This window comes from Aedes aegypti, chromosome 1, assembly GCF_002204515.2.
Source record: "Aedes aegypti strain LVP_AGWG chromosome 1, AaegL5.0 Primary Assembly, whole genome shotgun sequence".
Lineage (NCBI taxonomy): Eukaryota > Metazoa > Arthropoda > Insecta > Diptera > Culicidae > Aedes > Aedes aegypti.
Window position 1 is genome coordinate 13,846,733 of NC_035107.1, and position 24,220 is coordinate 13,870,952.

At 39.1% G+C, this 24,220-nt stretch overlaps 1 protein-coding gene across 20 annotated transcripts in view; it reads right to left on the reverse strand.

Moving 5' to 3' along the window:
• The window catches only part of LOC5569475 (partitioning defective 3 homolog), a 371,758-nt gene that overhangs the window by 2,988 nt on the left and 344,550 nt on the right, over positions 1-24,220 (reverse strand). For 16 of the 20 annotated variants that reach the window (XM_021838993.1, XM_021838995.1, XM_021838992.1 and 13 more), the window contains one exon: positions 9,259-9,844. In XM_021838993.1, the coding sequence (XP_021694685.1) occupies positions 9,259-9,844 (586 nt within the window). Of the gene's footprint in view, positions 1-6,978; positions 7,418-8,719; positions 8,891-8,915; positions 9,108-9,258; positions 9,845-24,220 lie in introns of those variants that run through there. The other 4 variants (XM_021839000.1, XR_002499157.1, XM_021838998.1 and 1 more) reach the window with 4 other exon arrangements.

A 24,220-nucleotide genomic window follows, 5' to 3' on the forward strand; every position in this document is an offset into this window, starting at 1 on the left:
GGGAAAGTCCAATCGTGAAGCTTTAAAAGGTACATTTTTTTTAAATTTGTCTATCTCAAAAGCTATCGAACAATCAAAATTAATCTTCTGTATGTGCAGAAAAAAGTTATGTTGTCATATTGAATCATATTGACCCTAAATTTGAATTGCGAAAAAAGGTGAAAAAGCGAAATTTTGAAAAATTGGACGCTAATATCTCAGAAACAATTTTATGTAAAATCATACTTTCTTCAGTGAAGTTTTTCAGCAGAGAAAAGGGCCACTATATTACCCATTTATTAGTTGAGAATTTTACCGCATGATGGAGCTAGCTCAGAGAACATTGTTTCTGATTCCCCTAAGCAACTATGACGTTCTGTAACTCTTAGGTTCTTAGGAAGGTTCTGATGATTTGAAAAATTGATATATTCGGCAATATTTCTTAGTTGTCTAAAGGCTGTATGTTTGCTTAGTTCAACATTCTACAACTATGAGGCGCCAGTGAGCTACAAATATTTCAAACTCACATATCTCATGATGCAGAACAGCTAGAAAGTCGGTGTTTTGGGCAAACTTGTTCGTTAGGTTTAGGATTTTGTGCTGTATGCTTGATAACTTCGAGACCAGGGCTGCCTAGTATCATGACCGACTTGCGACACTGACGAAACGATTCTTCTCACTTGCGAAGCTATATTTCATGCGCTCACTTCATCACGTCGCAATGACAGAGCTCTCACGAGAGCCATTTTAATGTTATTTTGCTATTAAAATTTCTATCTCATTTTGGAGAATTTTGGGAAGTGAATATGTTTGATAAGTTAAGTCGATATCCTTCCATGATTCCAGCAATTAAAATAACAATTATGCCCGATAATGAATTAAAAATTCTGTAAAAAGTTTACGATTCCATCACAAGCCGTAGCTACGAAAAAATGATAGAGATATTGGAAAAAAATCTCTGTCATTGTCTCGCCGTCTGATGACAGTGAGGGAAGCATCTATGTAAAAGTTGCACGACACTCTCGTTTTTTTTTTTGGATCGTTTCCTTTCTAGAATGATAAATGTCATGCGTGTTGTGTGAATGGAGGCGGAGAAATGGGAGTAAAATTATGGCTTGCGTGTTTCCGAAGCCTGAGTTCGAGATTCTACCACAAGGAGGCGCTAGTGAGAATATAAAATTTAAAATTTAAATATTGACCTTTGCAGTTTGTTTTTGGCAAATTTGTGCGGTGCGCTGCGTGTTTAATTATGGAAAATATTCTGCCGCTAGGAGGCGCTAGAGAAATCAAATATTTTCAACTCACGATGCAGAATTGATGGATGGATTTCGATGACACAAACGGACAGACAGAAAACAGTTAATATCCACGCTTAGCAATTTCTACTTATCGTATCGTGTATGATATAGTAAATTCCTTGGTTTTCTCATAAAGTTACCGCTTAATGTTGTTCAAAGTATTTATCTTAGTTGATCCGATTAAATAAATCATTTATTCAAGCCTCAAATGTCTTGCAATTTGAACCAAGAATTTCCATATATGATCGTAAAAATTTATCCGCGTAGATTTAAACCGTTCCCCGTTTGTCTGCTTTGTGCCATTATTTAAACCTAAGTTTGAACCGAAGTAACATGTAACGGGTTCGGTTTGAAAAACAATGTTACAGAGACGAAGCGCGTTTGCGGTTCAACACAAGTTGCAAGGTTGCAACCAAAGTTGCACATCGGTTCTGTTCATGGGAAAACGGTAGATTTCCAGTTGCCGATAATAGAACAACAGATTAACCCGCAGTTCTTATGGGAAGGACTGCCGAAGAAAACGAGGCAGCTGACAACAGGGCAACGGACATGAGAAGTTCAAAGCGTTGATAAAACTTTCTCGGAAAAAACATTGACAACTCTATCGGGTTGAATCGATAGAGGATTTGGCAACAAATAACTTTAAATCGGAAGACACGTTATTCGTTTGCGTATGTCCGACAAAACTTCAAAAGAAACACGTCATCGGCTTAGACTGCCGAGAATACGTGAATTCCTCTAATTAAAGTCCAAATTTAATCAATTTTGTAAACCGTGCGATTTTGGTACGGTGAATGTTGCCAAAATCGTTGCCTGAGTCAAATAGGCTAGAGAAATTTATAATTTATAAATTTAACAAATACCAGAAGTTCCGAAAACAAGCCATATAGGTTACGCAAGAACTGGGAGATGATTAAGATAGTGCTCCTCGGATTTTACGAAGCAAATCGAGCATAAAACCTTGGAACGTGCCTACTCAGTTGGGAACCATTGATTTTGTGTTTTCGGTTTTAGAAACACCTGTAATATTGCTTACTTCATCACATTTTCGTAATTTCCGATTATGGAGAAACCTAATATGAACTCGAAGTATATGAAGTGAAAAATTAAAGTGAAAAATTAAAGTGCAAATTTTCCGAAAACTCCAGCCTTCAAGAGTGAGTTAAGAATTTTGAAGCATATGGGTTTGAAAGATTTGATGGTCATTACTGCCTTCTAGTGGCACTATTCCGTACTAATCAGGTAAGCTAATCATTGCTTTTGGCTTAAACAGCATCATTACTGGACACACTAGCCTGCTATTTAATCCTGAGATATACAGTCAAACCTGCATGAGTCGATATCTGAAGGGACCATCGACTCGTGGAAATATCGAGTCATGGAACAGAAATGCTTTAGAAAGCTGTTTGAAAGCTATTCACGTGAATCGCAAGTCAGTCCCATCTGTAAGAAATAGGCATTGAGAAAATGGGCTGTGAAGTTTCCAAAATCGTTTTCCATACGAATATTCGAAAAATTTCAGAGGATTTGAACATGTTCAAATCTTAATGAAACTTTCTCAATTTGCGTTTCAAGACTATATCTTTCCGACAAAAATATAAAGATGACTGAAACATGTTTTTTTTTGTGTTACACGTTGCGGAAATCTGTAGTGGGACTCATATGCAGTTAATTTTCATTATGGGACAATTTGATTTGCTGTTTTTTTTTCCTAATTTTTCCGAATCAATCGTATTATCTCATTAGTGCAGCTGAATGAGCAATGAAAGATATGTTAAAAACTGAACTCAGCTCAATTTTGACGAAAATGCAGATGGGACTGACTACACGGCAGTATGGTTCAATGAGTCGATATCGAGGCATGGAACATCGACACATGGAGGTTTCACTGTATGTGTTTTTAGTTTTAATGCTCACTAGCGCCGCCTACACACAAAATCATTGAAATGTACGTCATGTGTGCCCGACATATTGAATCAAGTAAAATGACGTAAATTTAAATCACAAGTGACGTAATTTTCCGTCATATTGAACTGAATATTGTACGGATCACAATTTTTTCAGTCATATTCGAAGTAATTTTACAAGAATAACGTATTTTTAAGTTGAAATGCCATCAAATTTATGTCATCTCATGTTATACTTCGAAAATTTTGCTTACTCTGAAATTTACGTCATATGTAACACAAGTTTTTTTTAGTGTGTACTGGCAAAATACAGAACCAACTAAACAAGCAATTTGTAGCCGTCGGCAGCATCCGTTCAGTATGTAACGCCAAAATTGAAAACTTTTCATCCCCCTCTGTAACGGTTTTTGTATGAAAATTTTCAAAATAAGTATCAGTCGTAACGCTTGAACCTATCTGCTTTCCCTACCCTTCGAGCGTTACATAATTTGTGGACGGCACCTATAAACAAATGAAAAACTTAGCCAAAGACACTGTAACATAAAATTAAGTACCGAAAAGCTAAACATTACATATAATTTGCAATTGAATTAGATGGACAAATTGATGTGAAGATTTGCGAAAAAGTTACACGTTTTCTCAGTGAGAATCGAACTCACGACTCCCTGATCTCTAGTTAGGGCGCGTTACCACTACGCCATGAGAGGACTCATGAACGCAGAAGTTAACCTGAATTCGATTTCAGCTCAATAATCACGTGGTCCTCTTTCGCAAAGTGCACCTCTTTCGGAAGAATTAGATGCCAAGTATTTATCGAGCAACGGACTCATGTTCCGTAACCGGTCGTTTGAGAACGTCGCGACCCATTGGAAGCCCACACAATAGAAACCTCAGCCAGTACAGTTGATGGCTAGTGTTGTGTGCTATTTCATTACCTAAAAAATAATACGCTCTCGGGCTAGGCATTGGATATAAATAGAAAGCGTTGTGTTTGAATGGGCATCTAATTCTTCCGAAAAAAGTGCACTTTGCGAAAGAGGACCACGTGATTATTGAGCTGAAATCGAATTCAGGTTAACTTCTGCGTTCATGAGTCCTCTCATGGCGCAGTGGTAACGCGCCCTAACTAGAGATCAGGGAGTCGTGAGTTCGATTCTCACTGAGAAGACGTGTAACTTTTTCGCAAATCTTCACATCAATTTGTCCATCTAATCTAATTGCAAATTATATGTAATGTTTAGCTTTTCGGTAGTTGTTAAACTTCCACTAATTAAAAACAAGTATAAAATTAAGGATAAACACAAAAATACACAAATTGACATTTGTAACGTTCCCTATGTCTTCGGTGTATGGAAGGTAGATGTTTGAACCTAATGAATATTATGGGTCCTCAAGTCATTCCCGTAAATATTTATTTTTCAAAGCTAGATTGCTTCTAGTCACCAGCTTATGAGTTACTGTCTTTATAGCACAAATTTTAATCTGGGATTCCGATTCCAACAGGGTTCCTTTAATGTAATTTAACCGTTTGGCATCAGCAATATCCAATATGATGTCTGTAGTCGGAAGGTATCATACTGCACTAACATGTATCAGTACGACTAAATATTTTCTTAATTTCATTGCCTATTTTCCGGTTTTGCGACCATGGCTAAACCAAGTGGCTAAATACCTGGGTAGGATTCGGTCTTCCATTGTCCTACCCATAATTCAACAAGAACAAAAAAAAACATCGATCAAAATTTTGAATTGAGCTATTGATCAGTAAACTCGGTCAAGATAACATAAACAGCCTATAACATACGATAAGGCTTTGCATACTATTTTTTTATTTCAATTTCCCTCTTGATGCGTGACATAATTTGTACATGACTCACAAGTTTTCAAAAATGGGACCTGTTTGAAGAATAATTGAGGATTTATATCAAGAAAATACTATAGCTGAATATAATTTTCCGCTCAAGCAAAGTAAATTTTTTAACAAGAATGGTGAAAGAGTTTTCTACACCGCACTCCATTTTCAATGACGTTTCTTTTCAATTGAGTACTGTGAGGAAAAAGAGAAATGATTTTCTTGGCCATTTTTGACAAGAAATTTCCCACGCATCGAGATGGGCGGTTATTTTTCTGTTCAAATGCAAAATATAGGAATTTTTGCAGAAAAACCAGGAACCACGGAAAGTCCTCTAGAGAATTTTGCTCAGAATTTGTGCAGCCAACCATTAAGATTTTCTTGATATAATTGTTGTGAGTATTCCTAATTGTATTTCTCGAAAAAATAAAATAATATCCGTGGAAAAAAATCAGGAGATCTTTGAAGATTCGTTGGAAGAATAAATGGATTGGTAAGACCTGTTACATTATGTAATGAGTATACGCATTTCGAACCAAATTCACATGTTATGCACATCACGAAAGAGTGCTGCTGGCGATAGATAAGGGCGCGACGCTCTAGATACAATCTCTTGTGGCATTCCTGGTCATATCTCTTGACAATTTTTCGAGAAATTCCTACAGAACTCACCCTACAGAAGTTTTTGGCTGAATTGCCTTAGGAAATTCAGGAAGTAACACTCTGTTTACTCCAGATAAAACATTTGATCAAGTTTTCTCTGATGTTTTGGGGAATGATTTGTACATTTCTTATTTATGGCATTACGTCCCATTTTGGGACAGAGCCTGCTTCTCAGCTTACCAACCAAGAGCTTTTTATGCCAACTGACTATTTTTACATTCGCATATCGTGTGGCAAGTACGATTATACTCTATGGCCTGGCGAAAAAATCGGACGAGGTGAGATTCGAACCCACGACCCTCAGCTTGGTTTTGCTGAATAGCTGCGCGTTACTCTAGAAAACTTTTTTTCAAGATAATTGGAAAAAAATCCCCGGGCAAATAAAAACGGTGGAAACGCACAAACGTGTGAAAAAAAAATCACAAATCGGTTCACTAACAAAAAAATTACAGCTTTTCAAAGGGGTCTGACGTCATATTTACTCCATAGAACCGGCAAAGGTATAAAAAGCTGAAATATAACTTTGAAATGCATTAATTGAATACAGTCAACTCTTCCTAACTCCGTATCTCGAGTTAGAGTTAGAGAACTATAGTAAAAGTTGGGTTTCATGGCTAACTTGATGGTCCCTTTGATCGCAGTTGCACTGGTTTTGTGTTCAGTAACTCGACCCAGTAACCTAACTCGACCCCTCCTGTATGACTGAATCAAGAATTTTGACCAACAAATTTGAAGGTTTTACATTAAACACTACGGTCACGTTAACAAACGATGTGCCTTTTGGTATGAAGAACATTCCGTCCGAATATTGCATTGAGGAATTCCCAATAGGTAATGAGATATAGCCGTACTACGGAAAAATCTAGCTAAAAGCTGAAAAGGGTTTAACTCCAAATTTCCATCCAATCTTCCAAAATCAAAATTACGGTTTTGCTAGAATGGGAGTCTACGTTCAAGAACTGCATGCAGCCAGACTCTTGTTTGCATGTTGTGTGTTGCACTGTGTATTATGAGTATCAGTGTTCAAATGCGACTCTTATCGATCTAGTACTCTACTACTGAATGTTCGATCTAAGCGTGCGTTGAGATTTTTTTACGGTTTACGCCTACGGATAGGCAAGCATGCGTGCAACATTTAAAGCTACTACTACAGCGAATGTGAAGCGGCAAGGCATTAATCTAATGCTAATCTGAAGCGAATCTCTATCGAAATGGAAATACGTGCAGAAGAAGAAGAAGAAGAAGAAGCAGGACGACTCGGTCGCGCGGCCGGTTTTACCTTTCCTGTTCCACCTTTTCCCGCTGGTGGCGCACCTGTTGGCGCATCTGTTCCAGCGTGGATTCCGACAGGGAATCCACCGGACTGTGACTAGGACCACTGCTGGCATCGTACGACGGTGTCGTCGTACGTGAGACTGCTGGCCTTTCTCCAGGAGGGCTGCTTGGGTCGTTGGGGTTGTGACCGGTGGTGGTCATACGGGTTCGGCGGCTCACGTACCGACAGTAGTCGCTGCTTAGTTGACGTTGGTGCTGCTGTGGCTGGGGAGGTGGCGCCATCTGCAATCGCCGCAGAGTTCGCAACAAATCGATGGAAATAAGCTCTTCCAGCGTTGTTGCTTCCGGGGATTGGTGGCTGCTGCTGCTGCTGGGGCAGGTGAGTGGTACTGGTGGATCGGGAGAGGTCGAACGGGATCTTGGATCGGCTGGCGGCAAGGTTGCTGTAGCGTTAGGGTTAGCTTGATTGTTACTTGATTGGCATTGGCTGATAAGGGCATAGATATGGTTAGCGGAACCACTACCACCACTAGCGAGATTACCGTGGGATGACGACCGGGAGGCCAGCGTTAGTCGGTTACTGTGGAAGGAATCGGGTCAGTTCGATAGTTGGTTTTTGTTTGCTGTACAGTATTAGGGCCTATTTACAGTGGAAGTTTGTGGTGCTTTTGTCGTGTGCGGTTGGTTTAACTCTTGAATATCCAATAATACATTCGTCTGAATTTTCAAGATAAATTCGTCTGAGCTTCCAAAGGAAATTGGTCCAACTGAATTTCCAAATAAAATTTGTTTGAATTTCAAAAGGAATTTCGTCCGAATTTTCAAGAGAAGTTAGTCCGAATTTTCAAGGGAAGTTAGTCCGAATTTATTAATGAAATTCGTCTGAATTTTCAAGAAAAATTCGTCTCATTTTACTAAGGGTAATTCGTCTGAACTTCCAAGCGAAATTTGTCTGATTTTCCGTGCTTTTTTTCTGAATTTACAAACAAAATTCATTTGAACTTCCTAGGGAAATTCGGCCGAATTTACAAGGGACATTCATCTGAATTTCCAAGAGAAATTCGTCTGAACGTTTAAAAATTACTAATGAAAAACATGATATTCGGAAAGAATCGACAATGTTATTACACCCGATTCTGTTTTTGCACGGATTTTTTTTACACGGCCGTGCAAAAAAAGTTTCCATACATTTTTTTTCGGTCAAAACCTTATTTTTGCATGAAACTTCGAGAAACGGTGTTACTTTTTTTGCACGGTTTTTGAAATTTTGAACTGAAAACTTTTTTTGCACGGTACGCATCCCCCGTGCAAAAACAGAATCGGGTGTAAACAGATCAGTTAACGAAACGTCATACCCTTGTATGAAGGGCCAAAAACGAATGAGCAAACCCATCCCACATGGTCACTTACGCAAATGTTATGAAAATTAAAGAAATATTCTTCCCTGATGTTTTGTGATTTGCGTGACTGTTATACGAAGAGCCAAAAAGGATGACAAAACCAACGGGGACGGATTTTTTTGCGCGAGGCACCCATTGAGAAGGATTAAGAAATCAATTGTATACCAAAATATCTAAGAGAAAAAGGGCCTTGTAGGAAACTAAACTCAATGAATTTTAGCGATCATCCAGAAGTTTTATAGAAGTGTTTGCAGGATATTTCACTCTGCAAGGTTTTGCGATGACATTAACAATCCCTTTTACCAAGAAATTTTAAACCGTGATATCAATAAAAAAATTAAATAATTACTAGCTTGATACTCTAATTGATATAAAAAACAGCTATCGGGAGTGATAGTCAATAAATATAAAAGATGATAACAACATTTCTTATCTCCAAATTAAGCTCCAAATCCTGTTCGTAGGAAATTGCGAAGGATCCGTCGAATGTAATCCAACAATTGTTTAAACCAACATCTGAAAATATGTTTGAGAGAACTTTTAAAGCTGAAAGTAAGGCCTCCCTTCCCAATTATCACACATTCTAGCATACTAATGAGGGTCTGGAGCAGTATTAGAGGGTGATACGTAAAAAAAATCAAAGCATACCCCTCAGGAAAAAATCTTTGTTGAATCCCGGCTCCACAAGTTTGGTTAGAAATTCAGTGACGAAAGCATTTTGTTAAGATGGAAGCTGCGCTCGATGAGACAAAACCGACAAAAAATAGATGAAAGTATTAGAGACAAACGGAAGGTTGAGTTGATTAGCACAGATCCCGCCACATAGAACCACCATATTGGACGTAAAACGTACTTCTTCCAACTCTAGAGCTTAAAGGACTTACCTGATCTGTTGCTGCAGTTCCTCGTAGTTGACGTAGTGCGAATACCGGTGGTTGAACACGTCCGTGTGATGGATGGCGGATCCGTTCTGCTGCGGCGGCGGTGGAGGAGGTTGATACATGGGCGGATGGCTTACCACCACTCCGGAGCTGGCCGATCGCTCGATGGAGTTGGTTCGGGCATGGGTGGAAGTTCCATTCGTCAGACCGCCACCCAGCGAAGAAGGCCCATTGGTGGAGGAAGCACCCGGTGCGGAACCCTTGGAACTACTCTGCTTCACGGTCAGGGTTTGACCCTTCTGCTGGGAAGTGATACCGCCATTCGAGAGGGTTCGATCATCACCGGGAGCGCTTCCCCAGCCAGCGGTGTAATCCGCCGGAACGTTGTCACTGATGGGAGCGATTCCGTCCTTGCGGTGCTTGCCGAATCGGAACATGTGGCCGATTCCTCGGAAGAGGCCGCTCTTCTTCTGCCGGTTCTTGTGCTTGCCATCGTTGAGCGACGACTGGAAGGGTGACCCACGGGGGACGAATCCTCCGGAATCCCCCTCCGGTGCGGCGTCCTCCAACAGCCAGTGCTTCTTGGCTTCTGTGGATGGGAATAAATACAGTACAGTTGGGTCTTCTAGTAAACGCATTCCTTTAAGACACATTTGAGCATTGTAGGAGACCCTTTTATAGGATTTCATCAATTTAGGAATATTGATGAACTTCTGGTATGCGTTAAGAGATAGTACAGTATTATCTTCGACGAAGTTTTAGTTCTTAGTACGATCTAAGTTCATAAGATGAAGATCATCCTTTTAGTTGAGAATTGGGCCGGAAAGGCGCTTTTTTGAACTAACACTATTGACGAACAAAAGTTGGGTTTTGTTTCTGAAAATTTGGATATTGAATTAGCTAATTCTGACTTTCTGTCGCTTACATGATGAAAACGGGATCTTCCTTAGCCGAGTGGTTGGAGTCCGCGGCTACAAAGCAAAGCCATGTTGAAGGTGTCTCGGTTCGATTCCCTGTCGGTTCAGGATCTTTTCGTAATGGAAATTTTCTTGACTTCCCTGAGCATAGAGTATCATCGTACCTGCCACACGATATACGAATGCGAAAATGGTAACTTTGGAAACGAATGCTCTCAGTTAGTGTGGAAGAAGAAGAAGAAATTATGGAAAATTTGTCAATAAATAAAAACATTTTACTACATATTCATCACAACTAAAGTTATCTGGCATACGCCAATTTTGAGTTTTGAAAATAGATTTTGCAAAATTTAACCTGACTTTTATTCGTTAATATAAACAGTGAGGGATACGAATGTAATTATTTGGACACGGAGCCACAAACTAACCCCAATAGATCCTATAGCATTTCACCGAAAACCAAGGCCCCGAAATTCATTACCCCATGTACCATTTCCCTGAATGGACCATAACCCCGAATTTTCTTGCCACACAAAATCCAAAATGAGAATTCGACAAATAAACACCATATCATATGGAATAACAAGAAGTCAAGCATGTTCGTTGGAGGTTATAGTCCATCGAATTGTCTCGAACACATATGACAATGAAAATCTTAACTTCCGGGTATAGAAAACTTCCCTTGAGTAGGAGCAAGATTGCGCTAAACTTCTCCAGTCTTCGATTCCAGACTCAAGGTCTGTGACAGCAACGTTGACGTGAACTTGTTACTATGGACATATGCACGGGTTCACTATTTGACGTTTGAGCGGTGCCGTGTTATTTATGTCGATTTTTGGAGGTTATCAAAATTAATCATTGTTAGAAATTGGCTGGAAAATTCGACAGGATACAAACATACAATTTGTTCATAAATATGAAGATTTTTGTTTTGCGAAAAATAATGTTAAACTTTGATGATTTGCTTTTCTTAGGAGTTTTTGGAAGAACTATTTAGATCTTCAACCAAAAGCATTTTCTAAGGTCTTATATTTTCATAGCATTGTAGAATAATAGTTGAACGATGCACTGAAAACCAATTACGACTTTATTAATAAATAAAAAAGAGCGAAGGGTCGTAATGGGTGGGGAGTAGATCTCACTGAAGAACGTGTTTGATGTTGATGAAAGCTTGTTGGCAATCGGCAGTCCAAACGAACTTTGCCTCTTTTAGGGTTTTGTTCTACTTCGTCGTAAGCGCTACTATTCGTCGTATCAAACTTTAAATGTTCCACTACGGCGGATATTCAAACTTACCTGCAACATAGATTCATTATCCAAGTGTAATTTTGAAAAAGCTGTTATGGTTTGTACACTTGTACACCAAAAATGCAATAAAACTACTGTATTTCGGTAAAAAAAACTTCAGTTCAATTATCCACTTTGCACTTTTTCACCGAAATCGCATGGACGAACACGATTGGATAGAAATGCTTAGCGATCGACCATTGGCGTAAATAGGGAGGGGCCAGGGGGGGGGGCCTGGCCCCCCTGAATCATGGGATTGACCCCCCCCCCCCCCCCCCCCCGAAACAAAATGGAGAAGAAATGAGAATATAGTTAAAACAAGTTTTTAGTATAAAACTTGCACTTATGAAACTAAACGCGTTAAATGCATTTTGAATATAAATTTCTGGATAATCATTGTTTGACAGGCAATAGCAATATGTAATTTTAAAACGTCACATACTGCCATACTGTTTCCTTTTTGCCCTTTCCCGGTTTTGAAATTCATTGAAGCATGTTTTAGAATTAGCAGAACTGGCTTGATCTATTTGTAGTGGTATTATTGATTAGAAAACCAAAGTCTCTTCATATTTTAAAACTAGCTGCGATATTTTGTGATCAATTATCTAGAATGAATTGTTGCTACTAGGAAATGTTTATGTATGAGAATTGTGGTAAAGTTTTACAATAAAAATCTCAAAAATAAACAATGGTGCAGCAAGCGAACTATAGTTTCTTCACATTTTTCGCGAACCTTCAAATGTTTCATATTAAAATTTATGAGTCATTCGATGTATTTGTCTACAAAACGTCGGGAACAGATATGAACTGCTAGTAAGTTGACGACAGTGAAGCAGTTGCATTCAATAGTGACAGCTAAACTGTTAACATTGAAATTCCTTTACGTATAGTAAGATAGTGGTGGATTCGTATAAAAAACAACATCCAACCGTGTAAAGGCGTAGATTTCGCAACATTTTTTTTTTATTTTCAATTGACAAAAATGTTCTGAAGTGTTCAGATTGAAAAAATAATAAGACCATGTTACTATTTGTTTCTGTACAACAAGCGTAAAACCGTAAGAAAAATAGAAAAAAAAACTTGTTTCTAGAATAATTAGGAGATATCGATGATGTACTGCTTTTTTTTTATATGTTTTTATTGTAAGTATAAACAAATCTAGAAAGCCTAACTGCAATCAATTTTTTTAAGTCAAACTAACATTAGAATTTTATACGTGTAAAATCAAAAAACATTCTTAAATATGTCTTGGCTAAGATTGCTTATTTTACCAAGTCCAATGAAACAGCCGTTTGTTAGGCGACCTTTACTAACATCTATGTCAATCTACTGTATGAAAACTGATTGTTTTCCAAGCATGAGCTCACGATTTTTCAGTAAATATGTATTTCTCAGTCGTACATTTATATTTTAAGACCGGCCGGATTTGTTTTTAGATTTTTAGTAGCCCAAAATTAAACATTACTAGAGAGACTGGGACAAAAGTGCGAGTGAGACAAGATTTTGTTTTTAAGATTTCTAGCTCGATTCAAATCAAAGCTAAAAAAAAAACCATAGTGTACAAGAATAGATTGAGATTTGGAAAAATTATGGCTATTTGTTGTTTTTTAACGTAAAAATTAAATCTTGGTCAAACTTTCATTGCATGGAAATGAATAAGGATAAAATCATCTTTTATTATTTATGTAAGGCCGTTTTTAGGCATCATAAGGATGCTTTGAGGTGTATTGATTGCTACATAATTGCTTGGAATCAATTTTTGGCCCATAGTGTGGCAAAAGCTCGAATCAGCGGGGCAAAAGTTCAACTCATATAAGCTTACAGAGAAATTTACAAATTACTCCAAATTCACATATTATCTTTAAGTTTAACGAAATTTGTCTGATCGTGCAAAAAAAGTCATTTCACATTTTCATTTAATTTTGCAAAAAATTGCTTTTTTGGGCTTTGGGCAATTTTTCTTTTCAACTGCTATTGTTTTCCATCTTGCTTTCTTCAAACAACTGTTATCGTACGAATTTGCTGACAACAGCTTTATTTGAATACAAAAAAAACTTTCAATTCTTCAATATGATGGTAGCCAAGCAGCTTTAGATTTTGAAGTTTTTAACTCTAAAAAGGTATTATTCAATCCTATGTTCAAATTTTGGTTTCGTGAGGTTTAGAGAAATGAATCGTTCGCTACAGAAATTCTGAGCAACAATAATCCATATTTCAAACTAGCAAGCGTTATTTTTTTTCAAAGGCTTGGTTTTTTTGACTTGTCTGCTTCAAAAGGTTTGAATTTCACATTGATCTTGAACCTTAATTGAACTGATACATTTAAATCTTTATCTTGTTTTAAAACTTTGAAAAAGTTCTAGTTCAAATCTAATTGGAAAGGTAAATCCTGATTATAGTCTGTTTTTTAATTCTTGTACCGTAAATTCGGGTCAAATTGATCAGTAGGGTGAAATTGATCACCGTGTCACACGAAGTTATTTCTTCCTAATGGAGCACAAATATCATTGCAACCTGCAGTGAATTAATGTTGTTTGTCGGAACTATTGTCGAATTGTGTGCTGTGATGTTTTTTTGCGTTAAAGAATGCTTATTTCTATAAAAATACTGTAAAATTCAAAAATCATGTACGGTGCAGTATTTACAAACATCCATAAACTTCTTGTTCTAAACAAGGTTATGAACATGGTATAAACCTGAAAGTTTGTAAGGATGCTTAAAATATATTCCTAAACCAGATTTCAACATCAAAATTCGTACCAATTTGCTCATTCGTTTGAAATAATTGAATTTCTGTTCAATAACTGAAAATTCCTTAGGAAATTGCCTACATTTTGGCGTATTCCGCGTAAATCTTAAAATTTAATCATTCATTATTTATATAAATATTGTATTGTTTAGAATTTGGCAAGCATATTCGGATTCAGAGAACTCAATTTCAGTATGTAGAGTTGTTTTAAAAACTAACAATAATCATATTGATAAGTGATCAATTTCACCCCGAAACGGAATCGGCCGATTTTTTATTGTGGAGATGATTTTTAGCACCAAAATCACATTTGTTAGAAAATTTCGGTACACGAGTTAATTAACCTCACCGTCGTACTTTTTTCCATATACTTAGTTGTCTGGCAATGTCTACATTTTGGAAAATAGACAAGGAAAACCGGGAAAAATGATCAATTTCACCCGAAATTACGGTATTCTATTCGAGATCATTAGATTGGGTTGAAATCGTCATCTTGGAAATATAAAACGATAAAATAGATTTAAAGATGAAAGTGACATTTGGTATGTAAGAAAGTTGATCAATCGGTTTTGGACGATTTTTAGGTTTTGATCTACCTCTGTATGAAAGTGTGCGACTCGGTTCACAAATATGATCGAAACAAGCATTGTTAAGTTATCTAAATCCCTTATGACTTCTATCTCTCATAAGAAGGGGCCGTGGCCCCCCTCAAGTCTGATGGCTATTTACGCCCATGCGATCGACTGAGCCACACCACTTTCCAACACAAGTTTCTTTCCGCCCCCGTGGGTGACTTACTTCGCCGGGCACTTATTTTCACTATGGAAAACCTTCGTACTTCTTCACTTAAGGATTTCATTCCAATCACACGCCGTAAAACTTCAATAAATCACCAAATTTTACGAAATGTTCTCAACCGCCGCGTATAATTGAGAATGTAAACAAAGTTCAATCCGTCGTACTGAGAAAATAAAGCTTGTGCGCATCAATGTGTGCGCGCGCGACGCTCGACGTAAAAATACGGTTCCTTTGATTGTATTGTTTTCGCTATACTGTGAGCAAATGCCATAATTGTACGGTCAAAAAGTATTGTGTTCATATGTTTGGGCTAAATTATGATGACGAACAATTAATTTTAAAGGAAATTAGCATATTCCATCATGCTGAAGGAATGGAGGGAGATGCCCGTAGATCTATATATTCTAGTAAAACATTTTATTATAGCGTTGATATGTTGTGTTTTAACCATTTAATACACACAGTGAGCCGTAAGTTGTGAGACGAATCTGGAAACTGATTGCGACGGAGTTGAAAACGATACGACGGACTGAGAATATGGTAAGATGCATTTTCTGTGCATTATTTCCAAAAAGAGATCAAGATTTATCAAAATGTTATTGTACAGCCGTTTTGAGAAAGAATTGTTTGGCATCGATTTGTATCAGCATCATTCACCGCAATACTGGGAAAATTGCAGTTCTCACTGACCAATGCTTAATACGATAGATACTAGCACATCACCCTATCAGCAATTGATCCAGCGGTCTTCGAAGCTGATGCATTTCACGGATGAATTTCCCGTAAAAGTTAACCGCGCCCAGGAATGACCGCAGTGTGGAAGCATCAGTTGGACGTAGCATCGAAGAAATGGCAGTTGTTTTCTTCGGGTCTGGACGTAGTCCATGTTCATCTACTATGTATCCCAGATACTTGATTTTTTGCTGATAGAAAATGCATTAGTCTAGTTTCAGGTGGAATCCCTATTCCTGCAGACGGTCAAAGAGAATGCAGAGCGTTTGATAGTGTTTCTTTTCGGTTTCGCTGAATACTACGAAGTAATCCAGCAATACTTCGACGCCAGGAATTCCAGCAATTATGGTACCCATCAGTCATCGACTTCTACCTGTAAGTAGGCATCCGATAGATCGATGATACTGAACACCTTGCTACTGGCCAACTTGGAGAAGATGTCTTCCGGCGTTGGAAGAGGATAGTTGTGCGCTTCCAGCATGGCATTCAACCCGATCGATTAGTCGGCACAAATTCGAATTTTACCACCAGGCTTCCGAACCGCAACGATTGGTGCTGCCCAGTCGGACTACTTTACAGGTGAGATGATACCCTACTGCTGCAGACGATCGAGCTCGGCGTCGACTAATGGTATGGCGTTGTACGGTATAGGACGTTTGGGTTGGAAGACAAGCCTGGCATCTGGTTTCAGGTGAAGGCTGACTTTCGCTTTCTGGCAGTGTACAAAAGTATCCTGAAAAACTTCGGGGAACCGCATGAGGAAGTGCTTTCCGGAAAAGGAATTTGAGTTGGATGGTTTCAACCTGGGAGGGAGGCACCGATACTAAACACGAAATATATGACAACGTTATTTTGAACTGCAAGATAACTCCAGTATGCCAACAACAATCAAGGCAGGCTTCGAGAAAATCGGTAGTTTCCTTTTGTTGTGCACCTTCGATCTTTCCTGACAAACATGAAAAAAGGGCCACAGTTTTCTATGCACTAAATATTCATTTTCATTGGAAAAAGTAGAACGATGCGTTTTTCAATGCTTTATGTTCAATCAGATTAAATGGTGCTCACGTGACATTACTTGCATTATGTGCATGAATTGATTTATATTCGATTTTTATCACTTCTGAAGAAATACGAAAATGTGTTTTAATCAGTTACGCGCTTTTTTCATGTTAGTCCAATGTTTGAGATCTGGGCTCACAGTGACAGTTCGTGACAGCGGCTCACTATGACGTACAGAAATTTTGTATTGGTTTCTCCCTCCCAGGTTTCAACTGGTTGACGAACGATGACAATGGTTTCGTCCACATGTCGAAGCGTTAATGTGACGTACCGGTGTGATTCCTTTGTGAACGACGGTGGCTTGGTACTTGGTCTTCTTCTGTTGCTTCTCAACCCTTTCTCTGGTTTGTTTGCTCGATGGCTTGGTGAAACAATCTTGTGTTCCTCGGTTGCATGATATGCACAGATGGCTGCTGTATGTGCAATCCTTGACGAAGTGCATTTGCCCGCATTTCCAGCATGGCGTCTTCGGGGATTTGACTTCCGGCTTCAACGAAGATTTGGAAACTGTTAGGTGTTCAATCAAAGCAACCTGCGCGTTGCCCGAGCATAACTCGGTCTCTTTTGCCGTGAACCGTAGATTGGTGAAGACGTAATAAAATTTGCTCTGGTTAAGTTAATCAAATCCACGTTTTTCACTGTTTCGTCTGATCCCGAAACACAACATTTTTTGGCGACGAGGTGAAAAGTGAAGAAGACTGCCCTACCAAGGGGGTGGTCACTCTACGCAGTGTGCCTTGCGCAGCTATAGCAAATTTCGGCGCACTGATTGGCACAGCTTTCCAAAATGGGTCGCTATAAAAATCCCAGTGAACTGAAACTCCCGTCTCAGCAAACATTGAGTTTTCTGAGTTGTTTACCATCTATCAAATCGAAAGAATTTCACATTGGTTTCGGCTTCAGAAGGACCTCCTAGCAATATTTAATGCTCAATATCAATACCCTTTTCGCTTCCACCGCGCCCCCGTACATAATCATATACACTCCGTATCGCAATTCCCGTGGTGTCTTGCATTTAGTGTGGGCAAGGGGTGGATCAAGGTATCTAGAAGGGAGGTAGTCCAATGTGTCAGATTTCCCATTCCGCCATTTTGAAATACCAAGTGACAGCTTGCGAGTTTGTTTTGGTTGTTTGGATATCAGATGCATGGCATGACATAGTTGGTATAGAATGTTTCTTTTACACCCACATCTGTGCGGTATACGCGGCAAAGTATCTGAATTTACTTCACTGTGTAATGCACTGATAGTAGAATGACTTAACTTACGAGATAAAGTTACAAGAATACAACCGTCATCGTCAGACGGTGACAGCGTGGCGCATCCTCTCTTTCATCGTAGACCATCGGTGGTGGGTGGCTCTCACCCGCTGCATTATTCGAAATTTCCACATTTACATGCATTACATGCAATTGTAAACAAATTTTTCAAGTAATCTGCTTTTCTTCGACACAAAACACCGGAATACTACATTAAAGACGAAAATTTGATTCGCGACAAAATGCTGGAGAAAATTTTCACTTCACTTTGTTTATGTTTGTTGGAGTAAACATTCCCTAACAACCCCATAGAAACGGTTGAGTACACAAACCCGCCAGCTAGCCAAATCGCCAGCTGTCACTTCAGCCTTCCCCGCAGCTCACCACACCACGCACCCACTGACTGCTAAGATCGGTAAACCTGTCCTTATAATAATCTTGGGGTGGATCACTTCTGATGCATCTGATAAATTTGAATTATTTCATGCATTCAAATGCATTTAAATGCATACTCAACAAATTCGCATTTCATGGCATGCTCCAATGTTTATTTGCTATCCTAGTCTGAACGTCAAACTCATTTTTCTACAAGCTCAAGAAAAGCTGCTGCTCACCCAAGAAAATCACTACCTGTAAATAATCCTTCGATCTGATAGACAAAGGACTGACCCACTTAGGACCCGCAGTGAGGAAAACTACAATAACCTTACACTAACGGGATGGACGCTTCTGATCAGCTGCTGGCACTCCTCGGATTCTTTGGAACACCAGATATTATCATTTTTGGCTTCACTCTCCTATGTGAAATAAATATAATCCTAATCCTCTATCCGCTTATGACCTTAGAGTTTAATATTCAGTACCGTTGTCTCCAATCAGTCTGTAAGTTAGACCTCACAGTGCCAGGGTACGAATTTTATAGTGAGAGTTGTGATTTTGAAGATAGGTATGTTACTGGACGACCTATACACTATTTAATCCCTTTACCTACACTCGTGCCCCTTAATTTAATCCAAGCGTTGCAGTGATTCAACGCTCCGATAAGAAATATTCATTCTGCAAGAGATACTTGAAGGAGGAGAATACCAAGCTTAAGAGCTTATAGTTCTTTTCCTAACCCTAAGATTCTAGACCTACATTAAAGGAAATAAAACAAGTTATTAGTACAAATAATGTTATATTTGTTTTATTTTGTTGTCCTTTATTTAAGAATAGATGCGGATTTCTATTAGCCCCCAGTAAGCCAAAGACTAGAATTATCGGGAAGGAAATTCCGAGGGTTCCAATTAATCCTGATTAGTTTACAGGAGTTGGAACAATGTACTCCTGCACTGCCCATAACTGCATAACAGTCACATTCGACATTTTTGACAAATTGGAGTTAATACCGGGGAGAGTCATCTAATGATACATACTTTCGATCAACTTACTAAAATCTGTGAGTTTGTTCTAGAAAATTCGAAAAAAATACCAAGTTGTTTTGTCACACTGGCAAATGTAACCGCATAACAGTCACATTGAGATTATACATGAGCCTTATAATGTAGTAGCAACGAAATTTATATCAGAATAATTTTCTGTCTATTCACCCAATATGCGGTATGAGTTGTGCAAAATTTCAGCCTCAAATAAGCTGTTTTGAATTATTAATGATTTTTTGGAATTTTAGTTTCCTCCCATACTGCTGTAAAATACAATCTTGGTACCCCATTTACTCAATGCCTACTTTTGTCGAATGTGACTGTTATGCAGTTATGGGCAGTGCAGTCAATCATCATTTTCTGTACATCTAGCATATCCATAGATCGTTATTGAACTTCTTAGAGAACCAGATGGTTAGTGACCTAGATCTAGACTTTTAACTATAAACAGCTCTAATTAGGTTTCTGAATTGAAAATATTTTCTCGCTTCAAAGCTACATCTTGATCTTGATCTGAAATGAAGTGAATTTGTAAATATTTGAATAAAATGAGTGTAGAGTAAAACAATGATCAAACTTCCAAAACAAACAATGACGCGTTGCTATAGTCCGATACAATGGTCTGGTTCAGGGCTCAGTTGATGAATTTATTGAAAAAATGCATTTAATGCAAATCGATGTACATTAGATGTGCACCGAACAAGTGATCCACCCCTTGAGTGTGGGACATTTTCTAAATCTTCCCATTGAAATGTTACATATACATTACTTGTCATTCCCGTGTTCCCCTGCAATAATGTAAAACGCATAATCGAATACCACCGCCCCATTAGAAGCACTTTCTGACGAATGAGTAAGAGATAAACAAGAAGAAAATTATTGAAAATTAAATAAAATGTCAATGCTTGCTGAGAACGTTTTTCCATAATTTCAGTTCATTGAATTTTATGGCGTGTAGTATTACAGCATGTTTGGCGCACTTGGCACACGTTGGCGCTCTAAAGGCGCATCTGTGCCGACTGAAGTGTGTAGAGTGACCACCCCCTTGTGCCCTATGCAATGAGCTCCAGCAGACGCGGAAACGGAAATGGCGACAAATTCGGTGAGCCACTGGGGCTCATTGGTGAGTTCCAATGCGAAGTCACGCTCAACGGCACAACGAAACGTGACAAATGCTTTGTCACGTCATCCCCCAATCTCAACGTCTTCGGCATCGATTGGATCGGTATGTTCGATTTGTGGTCGTTGCCATTCGACTCGATCTGCAACAGCATCGCTTCGACTTCCAAGCCAGCGTTCGATGGCGAGGTCCAGAAGCTTCAAAGCGAACATCCGAAAGTTTTCGACGACTCGCAGGTTGAAGTGGACGACGAGTCGAAGAAGCTACTAACCATCAACCTAGGTGTTGAGGAATTAATGGAGAATCAATTGTTGAGAGAATCTGGCTCAGAGGACCAATCGTGTTCCTCTTCCATTCTCGATACCCCTAAACGTGTCGATCAAATCGATAGTGAAAGTGATGACGATATAAATGTCACTATCAGGCCTGCAGTAGCAGATAAGATAGATAGAGCATCATTGGAAAATGAAGAAGGCGTTAAAATTAAATGGCGAAAAAATCTGACTAATGGTCAACGGAACAAAATGAAGAAACTACTCAAATCTGGGCTATCCATAGAGGAAGCTCGGATGAAAGTACTTTCAAAAGATGCTCCTGAGACTCCAAATGTTGGTAAACGATCAAGAGATGGCGATCAAGGTGGTAGTGGCGAAAAGCCTGAGGCCAAAAGGACGAAATCTCATCTCTGTCCGAAGGAACGTGCTGGATTGACCAACTATGATAACCGGGCTTCGTCTAGAAAGCAGAATGACCGGAGTGTCAATGAAGCTGTACGAACTAAGGAAGTTAATGAACGTCCTAGAAGTTCAAAGGCTGACTCGAACTCAAGAGGTCACTCTTTCAGGGACGTGGCGAGCCTGGTTAAAGTTGGGATAATCTTGAACGGATTCCCTAGCAGGCAAATGTCGACAGCTCAACTCGATGCTGTACAAGACGCTCTGCTTCTAAAAATTGAAGAGCAAAGACACGCAACAGTGAAACCGAAGTTTACAAAATGTAGCTACAAACAAGGGCATTTGATCCTTGCTTGCAAGGATCAAGCAACGGCGTTGTGGCTTAAAGATGTTACTCGGTCACTGACTCCCTGGGAAAATGCGGAGCTACTTGCTTTGGATGAGAAGGATATTCCTCGCCCGGAGCTGTTCCATGCATTTTTTCCCGTGAGTGCGAACTTCAGTGATGAAAGACTAAAAGGGCTCATAGAGAGCCAGAACGATGGGATTAATACAAATGGCTGGAATATTCTTAATCGAACAAATGCGAACAAACATGCAGAATGGAAGTTGTACTTGGACGAAGAATCGCTAAGAACGTTAGCTGATCGCAACTTTGTCCTTAACTTTCGTTTTGGCGAAACGCAGTTGAGGAAAGTCAAAACCCAAGGCCGTAGCCAAGACGATGGCAATACGAACGGGAATGAGCCGGAACTAAATGTAGAGCAGGAAACAACGCCCAACGACTTGAAAACAGAAACAAGTGGAGCCAAAATAGAGGCCTTAACTGAAGCGGTAAACTACAAAAGATCCCAACTGGAAGTACACGATAGGCCTATCGCTCCCCCAAAAGGAAAACAGGAGCGTATAACTGGGAAAAATGAAGCTAATTAAGTTCCTGCAGGTGAACCTCCATCATGCTAAAGGCGCTTCTGCCGTATTAAGCCGGAGGTTCAAAAAGGAGGGACTGGACATGGCCCTACTACAAGAGCCATGGTCCAACAAAGGAAAAATTCTTGGAATTCAAATACAAAAATGTAAGTTGTTTTATGACGAGAATCAAAGTTCACCGAGAACTGCGATTCTTGTTAATAATACAATGAAATGCTACCCTATTACAGAGTTCATCAAACGTGACATAGTGGCGGTTGTGGTTGAGGTACCAACCTCCAGGGGAAAGACGGAAATCATCGTGGCTTCAGCGTATTTCCCTGGCGATGTTCCTGAGGTACCTTCTCCTGAAATTACATCTTTCATTTGATACTGCCGGGAAGTCAACAAGTCGTTCATCATCGGCTGCGATGCCAACGCTCATCACACTGTGTGGGGTAGCACCGACATCAACGGTCGAGGTGAGTGTCTATTAGAATTCCTATCATCGAATGGTATTGATATATGCAACAAGGGTAATAAACCAACAGTTCTAAATGCAATCAGAGAAGAGGTTTTAGATTTGACGTTGTGTAACTCTGCAATTTCTGAGAAAATTCGGAATTGGCATGTCTCAGATGAAACTTCATTATCGGATCATAAACACATTGTTTTTGAGTGGGGTGGAGGCGACTTATCACCAACAGCATATCGTAATCCTAGAAAAACGAACTGGGGTCATTATGCTAATCACTTGAAATCTGACACTTTTACAAATGAAATTAGTATTAAGACAATACAACAACTTGAATCATTTTCGCAAGAGGTAAACGAAGTGATTCTAAAAGCATATAATAATAGTTATCCTATCAGGCAATCGTCCTCTAGTAGGGACGTACTATGGTGGAACTCAAAATTGGAAAGCCTTAGAAAAACATCTCGGAAATTGTTTAATAAAGCAAAACGAACCTCAGATTGGGCTCAGTATAGAAGAGCTCTAACTGAATACAATAACGAATTAAGGAAATCAAAGAGAAGAACTTGGATTCATATGTGCGAGAGTATAGATAATACACCAATTGTTGCTAGATTACAGAAAACTCTTGCTAAAAACCATACTTCTGAACTTGGCAACCTTAAACGCCAAGATGGGGTGTATACTAAAACTTGTAATGAGACACTTGATTTGATGATGGATACTCATTTTCCGGGAGCGGCTTCAGGCGAGGATATACAGTATACTGGAGTGCAAGGAGGCTCTATGCAGACCATACCGGAGGTCTGCAGTATAGAAAATCCAACACCAGATAAAGCTGATAAAATCTTCACGTTTGCAAGAGTGGAAAATGCAGTGAGATCTTTCCAGCCTTATAAATCTGCAGGTGTGGACGGAATATTTCCAGCACTACTTCAAAACGGAGAAGCGGTTCTGATTCCGTCTCTTATGAAGATTTTCAAGGCAAGTTTAAGATTGAACTATATTCCATCAGAATGGAGGTTGGTAAGAGTCATATTCATACCTAAGCCTGGGAAACAAGATAAAACGAACCCAAAATCTTTTAGACCCATTAGTTTGTCATCAGTTCTGTTGAAAACTATGGAAAAAGTATTGAAGGATTACGTAAACTCAACTTACATGCAGACATATCCATTGTCTAAATATCAGTATGCGTATCAAGCTGGAAAGTCGACAGTCACAGCGCTTCATACGCTGGTAGATAAAGTCGAAAGATCTCTTTCAGTGAAGGAAATCGCACTCTGTTCTTTCTTGGACATTGAAGGTGCTTTTGACAACACTTCATATTCTTCAATAGCAAATGCTATGAAAAAACGAAATTTCAACACATGCATTGTCGACTGGATTCATACTATGCTAGAAAAAAGAGAAATCACTTCAGAACTGGGTGGTTCGTCTGTAACCATAAGGGCGACGAAAGGATGTCCGCAAGGTGGAGTACTTTCGCCACTTTTATGGTCTTTGGTTGTAGACGACCTTCTCAGAAGCTTAGAAGCTAAAGGTTTCGAGGTTGTAGGCTTTGC